Source organism: Oryzias latipes, chromosome 8, assembly GCF_053564925.1.
Source record: "Oryzias latipes strain Hd-rR chromosome 8, Olatipes_Hd-rR_3.1".
In the NCBI taxonomy this organism is placed as follows: Eukaryota; Metazoa; Chordata; class Actinopteri; order Beloniformes; family Adrianichthyidae; genus Oryzias; species Oryzias latipes.
In genome coordinates, this window is record NC_136244.1 from 919,379 (window position 1) to 937,091 (window position 17,713).

Consider the following 17,713-nt stretch of genomic DNA (forward strand, 5'->3'; position numbering starts at 1 on the left):
GGAGTGAACCGGAACACCACGACAGGTTTACCAGTTAGAAAACATAGTTGGAATAAAATACAGAAGCTTTTTTGAAATTAATCAATGAAGAAATGCAAAACAAGGCACATGTGGATTTTTGGGCAATATTTTATTTACTTAAATAGGTTATACCTTTGACAACAGCATCCACTGAGCAGATCAGGTTTATGGCTTTGATGGCATTAAGAGCAGACTGGAACTTGACTAATGCAGTTTTTTTTAAAAAGCAGCATTCATTTAGTTAGACAAAAAAATAGTGCTTACGAAACATTTTATTTGGGAGAAAAAAATAACACTAAAGTCTTTTCTTCTGTATAAATCTATTGGTGACAATAAAAACCGCCGTCATGGAGGGAAAAAAAAAGTGGTGCACTCCCGGTCTTTCAGGTTTTTCAGGTCAGAGGCTGCTGGTCTCAAAAAGCTGGTTCCAACATTCTGATCATCACTTTGAGAACTAATTTAAAGCACACTAACTTTACCAAGTTCCTACAGTGATGCGCACGGAGGGAAAATATGCAGAACCAGTTCGCCTGGTCTCCACCGTCACCCAACCCGTCTTTTTTTAGAATAGACTATTCTGAAATCCATCACAGCTGCACCCAGACAGGCATTCGTGATAAATGCATCCACGTTAAAAACCAAAATCAGCTAAACATGAATTCTGTCATTCATCCCACAGAAACAGACACATACAGACAGACAGAGGCTCCAGCCGGCAGAACCGGATTTACATGCAGGTTTCTGAGATGGCAAATAAAGAGCTGGACAGAGGAAGCGTTAAAATATGGTTTGACATCACAGGCAGCAACAGCCAGAAGGGGAGGAGGATGTTGGTGAACATTTGCTCATCTTTGTAGCATCTCACCTCTATACCTGGTACAAGTCCTCCAGCACACAAAGAGGATCATTCATGCATCTGAAAACAGTGACGTCAGTTACCCGTCTACCAGGCTTGCTCTCATGTCTCAACGGCATTCGATGCAACCAGACATGAATGCAGCCGTGCGGTTCTACCACAGGTCCAGGTTTTCAGTCTTGGAGAAGCCTGGCTCTTTACGGAGCTTCCAGTAGGTGCCGTTAAACAGCCACGTCTCTGTGCCGGCGGCGTCGATGGCTTTCCTGAGAGACACACAAAAGTCTTACTGCTCACACCTCACCAAGTACCGTTCTGTTCAAACTCTGGCCTGAGAACAGAGCAGTTGGAGTCAACCTTCACTGGGAACAAAGGGGCAGATCATGCGGTTCACTTCCTCTCCAGCAGCCTCGTTCAGACTCTAGTTCTAGGTGTTTCTAGGGTGGAGGCATTTCCAGGAACAGACAGTTGGACTAACCCTGTCACAGCCTGAACTGTTGACTCTTAATACGTGTTCAATATTCTTACTTGAAGAACCGCGGGATATGCTCCTCCCCCCTCTTGGCCATCTCCTTCCTCCTGGTTCGTTGCTTTTCCTCCACCTCATCCTTCTTTTTGTCAGCTTCCGCCACTTTCCCCTCTTCCAGGAGCCTGGTCAGTGTCAGAAACGTGCACAAATCAGTAATCTGAGGCACTTGGATTCAGAGTAAAGCGTGAGCTGCGATCGTCACCTCTGGTCTGGCCGGAACCGCGTGTCAGTCGGGGGCAGAACCTCCTTCAGGTCTGGAGTGAGCTCATTCAGCTCCCGGGCGTACCGCGAGAAGCCGTAGAACTGGAAGTGGTCGTCCGGCTGCACGTCTGAACAGAAACCACGAAGACTGCTCAAAGTGTCACCGTTTACTGGCTGCAGGCCAAAGTGGGGTCATGCATTTTCAGCAGCATTTCCATGACCGTTTAAGGGGTACTCACTAGGTTTCCAGAGGCACTTGGGTGTAGACAAAGTGTCACAAAAAATGCCTTCATGCCAGAGGCCTCCAAAGCGATGGACCACCTCCCCAGCCTTGTCCAGAACCACGCCCTGCACCTCGTTTTTACCGCCGTCTGAGCCCCAGTAACGAGACTAAAGAGCCGGAGACAAACGGCATTGGAAAACTTGAAATGTGATCCTCGTGTTGGTCAACAGAGACACTCCTGAATGTGTGATGATGATGGTTTCTAACCTTGACGAATGTAATCTTGCAGGTGCACACGTCACTCTTTGTGTTTTTGATGATCACCTCGCCGTAATGCTCCAACCAGCGCTGCTGACTCAGCACGTTATGAATGCAGGTGACAACCTTGTTCCATTCATAGTGATCCCCATATCTAAAGAAACACGCATGCATTATTAATATTATTATCCACAAAGCCGTGTGCATGCTGGCCAAAGCGCTGCAGGTGTCCCAGGACGGTGCTGTGTGGTTTAAACTCTTAGCCGCACCATGAAAGGCGCACACACAAACACGCTGAATAGGATTCATACAGAAGCGTTAAAAATTGTGGGAGCGTCAAACGTTGAAAAACCATTTCAGCAAAGCTCCTCTTCCTCAGTTTTTACCCTGCAGCTCAACTCTGCCCTCTTCTGCCACCCAGGGGGTATTCAGACCAGCTACATCTGTTGGTCCAGACCAAGTCCGCTTAATTCTGTCCAGATCGAGTCCGGAGCCTTTGGTCTGCATCGTTTGTGTTACGAACCAAAGCTTGTAATCAAAACCACATGACTAAAGATCTCTACAGTCATTGGTCAGGAATTACAAGGGCGGGGCAAAGTAACGAGAGAAAGAATATTGAAGACCTGGTCTCTGCCGTCCGTGTCGGGATAGTTCACAGATTTAAACTTTATATTTTATCGACCAATTCTGATCGTCTATCAACGTCAGTACAACACTATTTTGGTCCGGTGGAGGCGAGCTGCAGGACGGTTACCGAGGAGACGGTACGCTGATGAGCGTTTATGATGTATAGATGGTCAGAAAAACAGTCAGCTGTGGTCATCCAACCACATTTCAATGAGTTGCTGTGACTCATTGTTGCTCCGTTACTCTGTTCACATCCCATAATGCTCGGCTACAGGGGCCGTTTTGGTCCAGTTCTGCTCAGAGCACTGAGAAAATCTCAGAGTCAACCGAGTCTCAGTCAAACCGAGACCACCTCCAAAGATGGGCTTAAGACCGGTTCCTGGTCCCAGACCAGAATCCACTGGGGTGTGTTCAGACTGAAAGTTTGTTTCGGATTATCGGGGGAAACGAACTCTGCTTCACTTCAACCAAATGTGTCCTGAGGTTTTGAAGAAGCACAAATGAACCCTTAACATTAAACACGCTGCACTAGTAACATTATGGAAATCTGTAAATGGAAACATCAAATGCTACACCTCCAGTGACAGAAGAACTCTACTTATGTCACATTTCACACAATGATACTTTTTCTTTTATCTTTTTTTTCTCTTCTAGCAAGAAAGAAAACGCCTAAAACTGGAATCTTTCAGATCACCTGGGGAGGACAACATTGACTGGACTGGAGGAGATGATCTCTACAGACTTCCCCCAAAACTTGTTCTTCCATCTTTGATCTGCAGACAGAGCAGAAGTAAAGAGGTTTAGTCTCCGTTTGTGAAGTGGATTCTGCACTCGCTGCAGGTGCTGCTCCCACCTTGCCAGAAAGTAAAATTCTCAGACTCTGCATGACACGCTGAGATGGGGGGGTGATGGGAGACCTGGAAACAGGACAGAGACCGCATTGCAGACTTCCTGAACACGTGGATTTGTCTGGGTAGACCGCGGACGTTACCTGCTCGCTGATGAAGTGGAACCCTCTGTCCTCTCTCACATTCTCATAGGTCTCTCCAAGGACAGGGTTGAAGGGTTTGTAGCGATTCCTCCAGGATGCCCAGGCGTAACCAGAGATGGAGAACACTGCAACATAAACCTAGGAACATGCAGCAGCCCCAGTTATTCATCAGCTTTGTCTCTCAGTTCATCCCAGCTTCAGATTTGTAGAAGGTGGACCAAGTTACCATTCTCTCATAAGGATCGTCAATGTGGTTGGCCATGTCCAGCAGCTCAGAGTACTCCAGTTCTTCACTAAGCCTCTGCAGCAAACACAGCGGCTCGTTGAGGAGAACGGGCATGGACACTCTAGACAGGTCCTTCCCAATGTTGTTGTAGAGAATGGTCATGATCCCGATGTGGCTGTTGTCTGCTGAGGGGGCAGGGATGGTGGTCCTACGCCCTGGAGGAGAGCAACAACATGCACAGGAAACACTGTTGACACCAGACAAGGACAAAAACAGAAATGATCCACGGTGGAATCTAATGTGGAATCAACGTCAAACAACTTTAAAAAGTCTGTCCATGAAAACATGAAAGTTGAGGTGGGTTTTGTTTAGGTGGTCAATGATGGGACTGCAAGTAGAAAGCTTTTCAGGTCCAAAAGCTCCACCAACATCTCACGCTAGCTTTAGACACGAAACTAATGTCAGTATGACAAGAAGATGAATCTGAAGAAAAAATGATAAAAAAACAGCAACTCTGCATTCATGAGAGGACTGCTGTGAACGTGGGGGGGGGCGGCGAGCTGAAGCAGTCAAGGAAAAAAGCTCAAACAGGACTTCATTAAGCTGCTGATTGATCATTTTGCTGTACAACAAAGCATAAGAACGGTGGCGTTACCACTGCTGGTTTGGGCCAGGATGGGTTTGTGTGTTGCACTCTTCACGCTGGCTCTGTAGCTGATGGTGGCAGCAGCTAGAAAGCACAAACGGGGGGTTATTTCCATCTTTGGACTGCAGCATGAATGGCAGCATTTGGAGAATGCCGTCAGGTTCGTTTGGCTGGTTCTTCCAGAAAGAAACTCTTACAGTGGCCCTCCTCAGGCTCCGAGGTGCTGGTGGTGGTGATGTCGCTAAGGCCCGACTCGTCTGACGCCTCGGCCTCGGAGGAAGTCTCGCACACAATCACCTCGCTGGCATCAAAGTATTCGGCCAAGGACTCTGCCACAGAGGGCGGACGGGCCATGGGTGCCTGTAGGAGGAAATGGAGGCAGAAAACATTGACATTCCTGTAAAGAACACTTCTGCACCGCTCTGTCTGACAGCAAAGGTGGACTGACAAAGTACTTCTATTCTCCTATTGGTTAAAGTGTTCATTCCTATGACAAGACGGTCCAATCAGCATTAGTAACCATTAGCAGAATCAAAATTGCAGCAGCATCTGAGAAAAAGACTTCCCAAGAATTGTAGCAAAAACATTTAGACAAGTTTAAGGTTAATAAATAAAATGCAACTAACAGCAAGAGTGGAAGAGACAAAAGGCCGTACACACCTGGTCCAGACGGACAGTGCAGAAGGATTCTTCAGAAGAGTCAGAGGACAGGGAGAATGAGTGGACTTTGGTCAGACGGGACTGAACTTCAAGCTACGCAAGCCATGCAGGACAAATGCAGAAAAACAAGCCATGAGTGACTGATCGCCACACTGCTTCCGCCACACATGCACAGTGCAAGGCCTCCACGCCCAAGCATGGCGAGCCATTGGCTCCAGCGCGGCGTCACAGAGCCGGCCATTCCCACAAACAGTCACTGAGCAATGTGTTAAAAAGAGGTTTGTGCTGACAGAGGTAAACAGATTAAAGATGTCAATGCAGATGTTTGACCCCCTCGATGCCTGAATTCATTTCCAGCTGTGAGAACACCACTTGTGTTTTTGGTTTCAAAAGAGAAGGTTTGGTGCATATCTGCATCAATAGGCATCCATGGGTTAAACCAGTAGGATCTTTGACCCTAAAGTACTGCAAGTCTGACATTTTTCTAAGCAAAATTATGATCATGACCCCACAGCCAAAAGCAAATAAAAGCCACAGGAACATGCATCAACAGGCAGAGAAAACAGAAAACAACAGCAACCGCTAACCTGAGGAGTTTCTGAGCAAGAACCAACATGACTGCACCACGGCCGTCTCTATTGATGAAGGAGAGGCAAACGTGCTGCTGAGACACACCTGAAGGGCCTGTTCTGCCCCAACAGCCCAAACCTGCTCCTCACATTCACCCAGAACCCAGAGGGTGGGGCTGGGCCTTCATGGTTTGTCAGGATTTGGCTCGTGCTTGCAGAACGCCAAGCTCCCAAAGTTACCCCTCCTCCCCCCTGGAACCAGATGTGGGCCACCGCGAGTGCAGTACCTCAGACATCGTGCTGCACAGCGTTGCAAGCTGCTGCGAGGTGTTCTGCCGGAGGTCCGGCCCAGTCCAAGCCTGCCTCAGTCTCTCCCTCTCCATGGTCAAGACTTCATGGATGGCCTTCAGAGAGGCATGGACTGCAACACAACATTCATCCGATGAGGACTTGGACTCACGGTTCCAGTGTGAAGACACGGCCCGTTTCATGTTTTCAGATGGGCACCTCTCTGGGACGAGGCGCAGATGTCCTGGTGGAGCTTTTTAGCCTCTGGTGACGTGACCTGTGGGTTGGACAGCTGGGAGTAGACGTAGTCTGGGATGGACTTCACGGATGTGGTAAGATTGCTGCAGCTGGTGCTGAGGTGACTTGATGTGAACTACGAGAAGAAGGGACGTTACTGATGTTACTGATGATGTAAATGAGGGATGAGCTGAGCCAGTGTCCCAGTGACTGACAGGCGCCAGTCGAAAAGACAAAAACAGAAACTCAGACACGCTGCTGAGGCCGGATCTAGGATGATGTCATGAAATAGGCGGCACCCACAAGGAGCGAAAGGCGGAGCCTCTGCACCCCAAGTTGTTCAGCACAGAAATACTGAAAAATCTTACCACTCCCCCCATGGCTTCGACGCGGGACAAAGTCCTGGAGTGTCCAGAACCCCTCTTCTTCTTGGGTTTCTCAAGCGAGAGATTCTGTGAATGAAAACCAGCAGATCAGCTAGAGAGTTCCTGTTGACGTGGTTCCATCGCCTCCTGCATTCACCTGCATGCTGATGCGCATCTCCAGGTCCGTGTTGGTGATGGGAAAGCCTCCTTCCAGCCACTGCAGCCTCTGGATGAGCTGAGCCAGTTCTACGAGCTCAGTCTGGCACCGGCCCAGCTCTGCGGCAGGAAGAGTCGCAGGTCAGACAGAAACGCTTCCACACCTGGAAGTCTTCAGTGAACAGGGTTCTCACCGTTGGACGTCGCGTCAACATCGTGGGTCTGCTGGAGCCAGGCGGAGACTTTGTTGTTCACCGCTGGGTCTGAAACCACAGGCGCGGCTCTGGGCGGCTCCCCTTGGTACATCGACCCGAAGCCGGCATAGTAGGGTGGCTGTACCAAACATCAAGGCACACTTCAGCGCACGCCACCGTTTCTTATTAGGTCACAAAAATATGCATTTTTCCATAAGATGCGATTTCCTGAATGTTTTCATTTTTAGAAATGGTCTAAAACAATTGTTTGGAAAGAACTGGAGAGTCCAGCTTTCAGGACATTTCCAAATGCCCCCTTTTCATCGCTGAAGGCTTTTCTGGGGCAGGCTGAATTGGGACACTTTGTAGAACATCCTGTTCTGTTTTCAGTGCTGAATGCTTGGTTGTACACGACCCCTCCTGTACAAACGCCATCTTACACCGCACTCGAGCGGTTAGCACCTTAGCTATGTTGCAGTGAAGCCAACTTAGATTTCGGACCCATGACCACGTCTGCAGCCTGGTCAGATGTCTTCTGCATTAGAGTGTCGTCGTCTAAACGGACTGGAGCAGACGGCTGCCTCCACTGAAAACCTGCAGTCTGAGCACGTGACTGAAAGAGGGCGGAGACTGCGTCCCTTCAAGTAAACATGATGCATGACGATGTCAAGAGTGCAGCCCAACAGGAATGGTCCTTTTCTCCAACAGTCAGTTTGAACGTTACCATCAAGCTGCTTTTTATTCACTTTCCGGCTTTAGAATCACCTTTCTTGTAAAGAGTGGAGAGTTCTGCCCTCCTGGGGGTCGGGGGGTGGGGGTGTCCACCCTTTATGTTTGGATGTCTTGGCCTTTAGAAATCCAATCTCAGTCGTGATTAGAGATTAACATGTCACCGTTTAGTGCTGGACCCTTTAAGTGGTCAATTCATTCATTCATTCATTCATTCATTCATTCATTCATTCATCTTCTGCTGTTTTCTCCCTTCCGGGGTCACGGGGCTGCTGGAGCCTATCCCAGCAACTTGTGGTTGAAGGCAGGGTCATCCTGGACAGGTCGCCAGTCTGTCACAGGGCCACAATCACACACCCATGCACACTCACGTGCACACCTATGGACAATTCAGAGTAACCAATGAACCTATGAAGCATGTTTATGGACACCCACGCATGCACAGAGAACAGGCAAACTCCACACAGAAAGGCCCCCCATTGGCGTTCTGGTTCAGGTCCCCCAGCCGGGACTTGAACAAGGGGGGGCTGTGAGTCAAGAGCTCTAACCACTGAGCCATTGTGCAGCCCGGTCAAGTTTTTACCAATTCAAACTTGTGTGTTGGAGCAAACATCTGCCTGCTGTTGAACCATAAAAACTGCTTTTGGGTGTAAATATACTAACATTTGCCCTGTTCTGGTGGGCAAGAGTGGCAATGGCTGGCAGGGAGTTCTGGCCCATGGACAGAGCGTGAAGGACGCCGTGATGGACACTCATCGCTTCATTTTTCTTGAAGACACGGTGGGCACACAGCTTGGTCACCCAGATGTAATACATCTCTATGGTCTTTGCCTGAGAAGAGAAGAAAACATTCAAAACGATGCAGCCACAAAACCCAGACGTCCAAAAGGAGGACAAGAGAAAAGAGATGGAATTCAAAATCCAAGGACTCCTGCTGTGGTTCAAAAATGGCCTTTTGGTGGTGATGGCCTTAAATTAACGACTTGGATCCACAGCCACAGGGTCACAGGTGGACGTCCTGATTTTAAAGAGGCTTCTCACATTTACTTTAAGTTTTAGGCTGTGGCCCCAAAGCAGGATGTTGGCAGAACTTGTGGCATTTGCTCCAGATATCCAGTAGAAACTGAGATTGACTAAAAATAACCAGTTCATATTTCACATATTTGTGCTCATCGTTCAGAAAACGGTTTCCTCTGAACCAAGTCCAACAAGAACAGAACTATTTTGCCATTAGAAATCCTTTTTTACATTTATACTGTTTAATTATTGATTCAATCCCTTACATTCATTGTTTACTTGGGATTTCTGCTGCAATTTAATTCCGAAAACGTTCATAAAGTTCTGCAAACCAAGCAAAACAAAGGTTGAAGTCTGAGTTTTAAAATCCCCTGGACTTGTCTCTGTGTTTTCCACAGCCCCCCCCTCCGGACGTCAGTTACCTTCAGGTGGTAGAGGTTGTTTCCAGCATCCAAGTCGATGCGTTTGGTCTTCTTGTTGACGGACATGACAGCCAGGCTAATATCAAGAGAGCCGTGGAGCTTTCCTTTTTGAACCTGAAACAATGCAGGTGAACATGACCTTTGACCTTCATACCACCAAAAGGAGTGTGGGTACAGTTTTTCTCTAAAATACTCACATCCTGCTGTGTCTTGGAATACTTGAGAATTCCCCTCTCCAGTAGGAAGTATCTCTGAAGAGAAGTGAACGCTGAGACTCAGGTTTGGATCATCACATCCTACAAGACCCTTTGGGTTGGCCTTTACCAACAGGCTCTCTGCTTTTAGAGCAGGAGTGCCCAAATCCAGGCCTGGGGGGCCGGTGTCCTTCCTGTTTTCCAACCAACCTGCCATTGAAGCTCATTATTGGTCAAACACACCTGATCCAGGTAATCAGCAGCAGATGAGGCAGAATTTCTGGAAAACCAGCAGGAGGCCGGCCCCCCAGGCCTGGACCCCTGTTCTAGAGGGTGCAGATATGAACTGGTCCAAGTCTATCACTGGATATCATTTTGACAAGGTTCTAAGATACAAACTAGAACTAGATTTTATATTGCAAGCTTCAGATCTTCCACTCGGTTGAGTCGTGGACATTTAGAAATATGAAGTCGGGACAGACCGACGTCCTGATGGACGGAGATCCACGGAAGCTCTGCCTGACGGTCACATGATCAAACACTAGAGGACACGCAGTCCGACTGAAGCTCTGCTCTCCACATGACCGACTTCTGATCCAGATCCGTGCGCCGTTTCTCCCTCCCTCCTCGCTGCTTAACTGCTGCTTCTCTGCACAGCGTCTGCCAAACTGGTTGTTGTGGAACCAGTTATTGCTATCTCCACACAAATCCTGCCTGTGTTCATTTTCACAGAGGCCTTTTTCAGCGAAAACTACCAGAATGGCTCCACACAGCTATCATGTCGGTGCCCACAGGGGCCCCTGCCCAGAACACGGGGCCCACGCGGCATGCTGGCCAGAGAGAACGCAGGACGTCCTGGTCACGTCCATACCATCCGCATAAAAACCGCAACCGTCCCTCATTCATTAAAACAGAAAAGCACATTCTCATGCATCTGTATCATTTACACAGCGTGGGAACTCTCTGCACTCACCCTATGCCAGCCTTTCAGAGGATACTTCCTCCTCTTCATCAGGTAACCCTCGCAGATCCCGGGGATGCTGAGGTCCTGAGAGGATCCGGGCTTGAGAACGTCTGAATGCTGCAAGCTGTCCATCACTTCCCAGTCACGAGACTTTTGGAAGAGTTTAGAGTCAGTTAGGATCTTTGCAAAAAAGGAAAATGTAAAAATATAAACTTTATTATGAGTAGTGGTACAGTTTTGCACATTCGTGGCCTTCATTTGGGTCTTCCTTTTAATTTCCACCACCAACCGCTTCGGTTCAGAAACACTTTTCTTGGGTTTCAAACATTGCAGCAGTAATAAAAGTGAAGCATCAGTTTTAAATGTTTCTCACCACTTTTGACTGTTTGGATGAACAAGTGCTGCTGTTCCGCGAGTGGCTGGGCTTAAACGTGCTGGCCACAGACTTGTCCATGTAGCTGTGAAGTGATTGGCTGCTGGCAGCAGGTGGGGGACACACCTGGGGGTCCATTGGTAAAACGTGATGTGGAAAGTCTTGCATGGTGGAGAACTTCTTTAGGACAGGCAGAAGCTCATGGCAATCACTGCAGAGGTTAGAGATGAACGTTTAGTTCCAAACAAACACATTCAGACATTTTCAATCCAATTGATCTGTTCCAAGTTGACGGGAAACATGAGATCAATGTCAGACAGACAAGCTAAGACGAGGGTTCATTTGTGGCCTCGTCTAAGGATCCACAGAAGCTGTGGCCTGGTTTTCAGTCCCAGTAGACCCCATCAGACATTTGAGCCCCCCCTGAGGCTGCAGACAGGATTAACCCCCAACCCAACCCCTCAATGCTGGGTGTCAAGCAGGGAGGCTGAACTGGCATGACTCCACCATGGATTTGAACTCAGAACCTTCCAGTCTCAGGGCAGACACTCTACCACAAGGCCGCTGAACTGGTTTGTTCTGCTTTTGAAGCAAATGATTACGAGTAAAAAAAAAACATCATTTTGATCTATTGGTAATTATTTTAACCAAAGTCGTTAATTGTTAAAAAGTATATTCAAGAAGATGTACACCCCCCCCCCCCAACATTCCCTTGACTTACACAACAGGAAGAAACAGGAAGGAGGAGGAAGCGTCGCGGTTTAAATTCTTCACCTGATAACAAAAAAATCAGTTTGAGCCTAAAATCAAACAGAAGACGTAAAAACTCTGATTTCATAAAGAGCCTCCTCTGCTCTCTGACCCACTTCATTAAAGTCTGACAGAAAGCCACGGAGCTGAACCCAAACGAAACGCACCTGTGTGGTCCTGGAGCCTGACAAACGCTGAGTCTCTCAGCTGTTGACACCAAAGAGCCTCTTTCTATCAAACAAATCAGACCGAGACTTTCCCAGCTTTGGCAGGAGATCAGCTCCCGTGTGCTGCCTTCCCTTCCCTTCCCTTCCCTTCTCAGCAGAAAGCAGCCACACCTGACTGATGAGCTGCTCTGCTGCCTATCAAAACCAGCAGGTAACTGGGCGGGGCCAGGCTCCTCAGACTCCACCTCACCAAACAGGCCGGCCGGCTTTGTCATCTGCAGGATGAAACGATGCGTCACGCCGTTCCCAATAAAAAAAGAAAACCTGCTTTCAGTTACCGGGTGTCACCAGCAAAACAAAAACCACAACAAAAAGGATGAAATAGGGATGAAATAAGGATGAAATAAGGAAGAAATAATTCAGATGTTCAGAGTGAGGCTCATCCAAGGGAATCACGCGTTCCCACCTGATCACCTTCATTCGGGTCCCTCAGGTGCCCGAAGCTCCACAGTCAGGAGTCAGAGCTGCAGAAGAGCCTCCTGTCATCAGTGTGGCTTCAGCACAGCACAGCGGTTCATGTGAGGTCCAGTCTGTGTCAGCATCACACAAACCTCAGCATGCAGGTGAGAACTGCTCAGCCATCAGAAAGGGTGTGCTCTCTACTAAAAGTCAAACTAAACAAAAGTTTTTTTTTTCTGTAGTTTTTTAAAAACACAACTGCAGTAACTGTACCATCATCCAGACTCACACAGTTAGAAACAGGAAAAGAGTCACCTTTCCTTCAGTTACTCAACTTTCAGTAAGCTGAGTCGATGTTTTCATGTCTGACGTCATCAAGAAGAGCCGTAAAAAGACAACTTGGGTTCAGTGCATTCCTCACATGCCTGTGGGTTCGCATCATCACCCGTCCTGCGTGTCTTCTGGTTTGCGAGTTTTCTGGAACTCAGCACACTTTGTCCTCTTTCCTTTCTGACTTTGTGGTAGAAAACTCAGACCGCCTCTGACTGCCTGAGCTGCTTCAACTCATCACAAGGGATGAGCAAAAATTCAGGTTTTTTGTTTAGAAATGTTACAAAATGCTTTTTCTGGTTCCTGCATTTGATGTTTACAATGAAAGAGGGATTATTGTTGAAGAGTCACTGCAATGAAGATGGTGTTTTGGGTGATTTATCATGTTCTGCTGACCTTTTTCCCATGATGGAGGACACATATCCATCCGCTTCATGACCTTCTTGATCCTTTTCGGGGTCATGGGGCAGCCAGAGCCTAACCTGGCTGCTGGTGGGCTAAGGCGGGGCACAACCTGGACTGGTCGCCAGCCTGTTGCAGAGCCAGACATTTATAAAGAAAATGAACAAATGTTGTCCTCCATTGGCTGCAGTGACAGCTGGACCTCAGCGTCTCCTGCTCCTCACTAACCTCATGATGTTCTGAGGCGGTCCACTCTTCCACAAGTTCTACATGCGGTTCTGCAGGTCACTTGGGGGTCCGGTCTTCCAGTCTCTGCTTCAGCTGGTCCCAGACCTGCCCTATGGGGTTCAGGTCAGGGGTCATTGCTGGGTCAACCATGAGGCCACGCCCACTTCCTGAAGTCCATCTGTGATACTTCTGGCAGCATGTAGTGGAGCATCATCATCCATGAACAGGAAGTTGGGGTGTTCTGGAGGAATTCTATGATGTCTGAGGTCAGAACCTGCATTGACTGGACCGTCTACAAGAACCAGACTGTTGCTCCTCCTCCACCAAAGAACCCTGGAGACCATGTTGACCTTGGCGTGTCGCTCACCTCGCCTTCTCCAGCTACGCCGACCATCTGTGTGTGAGGTGACCCTCATCATCCGTGAACAGGACGGTAGACCGTTGCTGCATGGTCCAGGTCACATGGTCTGTACTGCAGACGGCGGTGTCTTGGTGTGGGTGGAGTCACCTGCAGCGGTCGTCTGTCAGTCCAGTCAAAGCGGTGGAGTCGGTTCTGAATGGTTCCTCTGGAGCCCCCAGTACCCCTCCCATCTGGTAAACGGGCCTGCAGCTGTGTGGCGTTTGCTGAACCAGGTCAGAGGTCAGAGGTTCTGGTCATGGTGGTGGTCTGTCACGGGGGGGGGGCTCCTCTCCTGGGTTTGTCCCAAACTCTGACAGTAGTTCAGAGTCTTGATCCAAGTCTGCTGATGACACTTGGAGACTCACCAAGTCCCCCTGCAGCACCTGCCTGCCCCCCCCCCCCCCCCCCCCCCAACCTGAAGGCGCTGTGGTCGGGTGGAGCTGCTCGCCGTTCAGCGGCGTGTTCATGGCTGTTAGGAGGAGGAGCTTGGAAGGACTTGGTGACTAAATCAGCTGTTTAGACCCACACAATGCTGACTTGATGAAACACTGAGACGCTTTTTCTCCTGGAAGCTTTTGGCTCCAATCAACAACCTGAAGACAGTGAGACCATCATGTCTGTCTGTCACCACAAACAACTGTCCGGAAAACCACATCCACACACTTCTGGCTACATCCTCAACTCCTGAACTCATCCTGAACACACACACACACACACGCACACACACACATATTGTTTTCACACTTTTAGAAATGTGTTCCACTAAACTTTGTAATATTTAAATAAAATCTGAACATGATCTACTAGACTTATTAATAAAATATTAAAATGAAGTTCAATATAATCTAAAAATGAACTGCGACAGCAGTTTTTGTGACCACCAGATGGCGCCAACAAGCAGTGAAGATGTTCAATTGAAGAGCAGGAGCTGTGGGGGCCGAGGTGCTTGATGAAAGCAGATCAGGGTCTTAATTGCTTGTGTTCCCTTTAGGCCCCCCTGGGGGCGCCAGTTAGTGCCTTTAAAAGCTTCCAATGACATTTTTCAAGGAGAAAGATCTTCTGGCATGTCAGAGCAGCTGACAAACAAACAGCAGACTCACATGAAAGGAGTTTTTCCCCAAGAGGATCAGACACCAGAGAGAAAAATGATGAAGGAGGCGAGAGAAGAGCAGCTGGTGGAGAACAACCTGAACTCTTTAAAAGATTAATTTAGCCAAACTCATTAAATGAAGCCACATTCCTGTTGCTCCCTGATGGAAGGATATATTTTGAACATGTCCATGGTCGTCCTTTGTTGGGTTTACTAAAGAATCACAAGAATTTAGGGTTTTCAGACGGCTTGGTGTCCTTTTCATTTGGCAAAGCTAGAACAACGAGCCGCATTTGAGGAAAAAATGACACCAACCAGGATAAAACTGGTTATTTGTCCTGTTATGGGTTGTTAAGGATAATTATAGTAACAATTTCCAAATTAATTCAAGTTTAAAAAAATGGCAGAAATAAAAAAGGCAATAAATCACAGAACAAATGATGTCTTGTTTCGTCTCGCCGCTGCTGCTGTGCTGCATCCTTTGCCCCGCCCTGTCAGTCTTGGTCAGCACCTGCCAGGTGTTCAAGTCCATCACCAGCTGGCAGAGAGAGAGGAGAGAGAGGCCGAGGATCAACAGGGCATGCTGTGCCGTCCCGTGCCGCGCCGTGCCCTCTTGGCGGTCTCATCTGCCTGGCTTTTGAGCTTTCTTTCCTTTTGAATAGTTTAGATTTGGTCGGGCAGCCTCAGCTGCTGACTCTGACCGTCGGTGAGGCTGACTTACGTCATGTTCAGTTCCAATCCCTTTATCTCATTCCTGTGAACCAGCCCAGAAAGAACTTCATTTTGCCTTCCAGGACTCAGGATGTCTTGTTTTCACCAAACTAGGTTCCTTGTTCTCTGGTGTCCATGTCGTCGCGCGTTTTGGTGGCGCTTCCTCTACTGTTGGGGCCGTAACAAAGATGGATGAACTGAGAGTGACCTGAGCAGCCGGATTTACACCAACGGAGGGCAGTGGCAGTGAGACCCAGAGGAGAGGACGGAGTGGGGGATGGTGTCAAAGGTCACTCAGACGGTACACGCACGGCGCCATGTTTACTGTCATTTCACCTCAGTGTGTTTGCCACACATGGAAGTGATCATTACAATACAGTGAATGTTGACAACAGCAGTAGTTTCATTACTAAACGTTTTAAACTGTGTTCATTGGATATCCTCTCTGAGTGGGGAATACGTTTCCTAAACTGGTCTTCAAACAGGCGTGTCGTGAAACTTTAACAAATCTCTGGAAACCCCATAAAACTTCTGAAGGAGAGCAATGTGACGAAGACGAAGCCCAGACTGTAGAGTGCATCCTCTTGATGCTCCGTCTGTCTGCACATCGTAGAGGAAAGCAGCTGAAGGTTGTTCTTGTGTTTGACTTTGCTTTGTTTCATTCACAACTTTCTCATAAAAATGTTTGATAGCTGTGGCAGCTTCCAGCTAGAGATATGTATTTCAAGAAGTTCCGATCTAAGCTTTAATATCTAAAGAATGTGTACGGTGGTACAAAAAGCTCTCCGTGTGCCTCTCATGTGTAAATATGTTGGCGTCTTCTCTTTGTCTGAGAGCGGAAAGTCTCCAACCAGCCAGTGACGACTCAACCAAAGAAAACTAACTTCACCTGTTTGTGCCTTTCCTTAACCAAAACATCAATAAGTATGATTGGATGGAATCAAGGGCTGAACTGCTCAATATGCAATCTAGCAGCATATATATATATATACATATATATAAAATATATGATGTTTTATATATATATATATATATATATATAATTGGCTATAATTGGTTTGAATTGGCTCTAACATCCTTGTAACCCCAGAGGGCCTAAAACAGGTTTAAGGCTCAATCTAACTGTCAAGACATGAAGATGTGTTTAACATGTTGGGCTCTGCATTAATTAAAAAAAGTACTAAAGATCACGGCTGGTCCTCGTGTGATGCTGTGAGGTCTTGCAGCTGTTTTAATTTTGCTTCTTTCATTTTGTGTACGTCTAAGGACTGACAGTTTCCCCCTTTGGGGACCTGAATCAATTGGAAGGAGATGAAAAAGTTACACACCTGATCAATAGACCAATGTGATGAGCTGCAGTTAAGGCCAGTCCTGGTCCTATAGGAGCATGAATACATGCACTTCCTGTGAAAGAGCCAGTTCAATGCATGCAAGGGAGAAGAATCAAATTTAATAGACAAAGATAAAATGTGTATTATAATCCACCCACCCATTAATCCATGCATCCATCCATCCACCCATCTTTTTCCTGCCACCGCAACCCCAGGACCTGGTCGCAGCAGTCTGAGTAAAGATGCCCAGACTTCCCTCGCCCGGCCACTTCCTCCAGCTCCTTTGGGGGGACCCTGAGACGTTCCCAGGCCAGCTGAGAGACTAGCCCATCCTGCTTGTCCTGGGTCTTCTCTGGGACCTCCGCCTAGCGGGAGATCCCGGAACACCTTCCTAAGAAGATGTCCAGGAGGCATCTGGACCAGATACCTGAGGCACATCCACCGGCTCCTCTGAATGTGAAGAGCAGCGGCTCTACTCCGAGCTCTCTCCGGAGCTTCTCACCTTATCTCTAAAGGCCGTGTCACACAGCAGCTACATATGATTTGCTCATTTTCCACGGATGGAATTTCAGCCATCCGTGATCCATACATGGTATGTAAATCATGAGTGTTTCTGGCGTTCGTCATTCATCGATGTGCAACGATGTCTGTCGAGGGTTTCGGCTTACAGGTCTTTATGTGAATTCGGTTTTGAGCTGTTCAAAGTGTTTGGGTGGTTCAGAGTTATGCAGTCCATGCATTGTTTACGTGCATCATACTCAATCGTACGTTATTCTTGCAAGATGCAAATGCCAGACAAAGCTGGCCCAAAAATCGACTGTGACGTTCCCACAGATGAAACACTGAAATGACTTGTGTACACGTATCCACGATGGTACCCACATGCTTGGCGGTAGCTTGGCACAACGTACATATCAAAGGTGTCGCAGCAGAGGATTACCATAACCACTTCGACCCCTGCATTCCAAAGGAGCCTCAACTCTGACCAGATAATGCAGGTGAATAGGAAATCCCAACCCACAAGATCCAAGCTGGGGAGGAAGAAGAAGGTCAAATCTACCTGCGCCTGATCCAGAGAAGCAGCAGTCCACTCCAGAGCCTA

The 17,713-nt window shown here is 47.9% G+C and overlaps 1 protein-coding gene and 1 long non-coding RNA gene across 11 annotated transcripts; both read right to left on the reverse strand.

The window, feature by feature from the left end:
* Nucleotides 1-111: 111 nt before the first annotated feature.
* LOC101160562 (oxysterol-binding protein-related protein 7) lies at nt 112-12,481 on the reverse strand. Of its 10 annotated transcripts, none has more exons than XM_020705573.2 (25): nt 12,435-12,481; nt 12,127-12,250; nt 11,832-11,935; nt 10,744-10,954; nt 10,380-10,520; nt 9,410-9,463; nt 9,213-9,326; nt 8,437-8,604; nt 7,045-7,183; nt 6,852-6,970; nt 6,698-6,781; nt 6,312-6,465; nt 6,092-6,225; nt 5,236-5,328; nt 4,773-4,935; nt 4,585-4,659; nt 3,930-4,144; nt 3,704-3,841; nt 3,566-3,629; nt 3,407-3,485; nt 2,095-2,239; nt 1,844-1,994; nt 1,606-1,732; nt 1,403-1,525; nt 112-1,140 (listed from the first exon to the last, which is right to left on the reverse strand). In XM_020705573.2, the coding sequence occupies exons 3-25, from the start codon at nt 11,933-11,935 to the stop codon at nt 1,032-1,034; spliced, it is 2,904 nt and encodes a 967-aa protein (XP_020561232.1). In that variant the 5' UTR covers nt 12,127-12,250; nt 12,435-12,481; the 3' UTR covers nt 112-1,031. The 10 variants fall into 10 exon arrangements, with proteins under 10 accessions (XP_020561232.1, XP_078807170.1, XP_020561233.1 ...); XM_078951044.1 differs by having other exon boundaries at nt 10,380-10,550; XM_020705574.2 differs by lacking the exon at nt 5,236-5,328.
* Nucleotides 12,482-14,970: 2,489 nt separating this feature from the next.
* On the reverse strand, nt 14,971-16,903 carry LOC144994191 (uncharacterized). The gene is made up of 3 exons (XR_013657619.1): nt 16,770-16,903; nt 16,609-16,684; nt 14,971-15,107 (listed from the first exon to the last, which is right to left on the reverse strand). It is a non-coding gene; the product is annotated as an uncharacterized LOC144994191 (long non-coding RNA).
* Nucleotides 16,904-17,713: the final 810 nt, after the last annotated feature.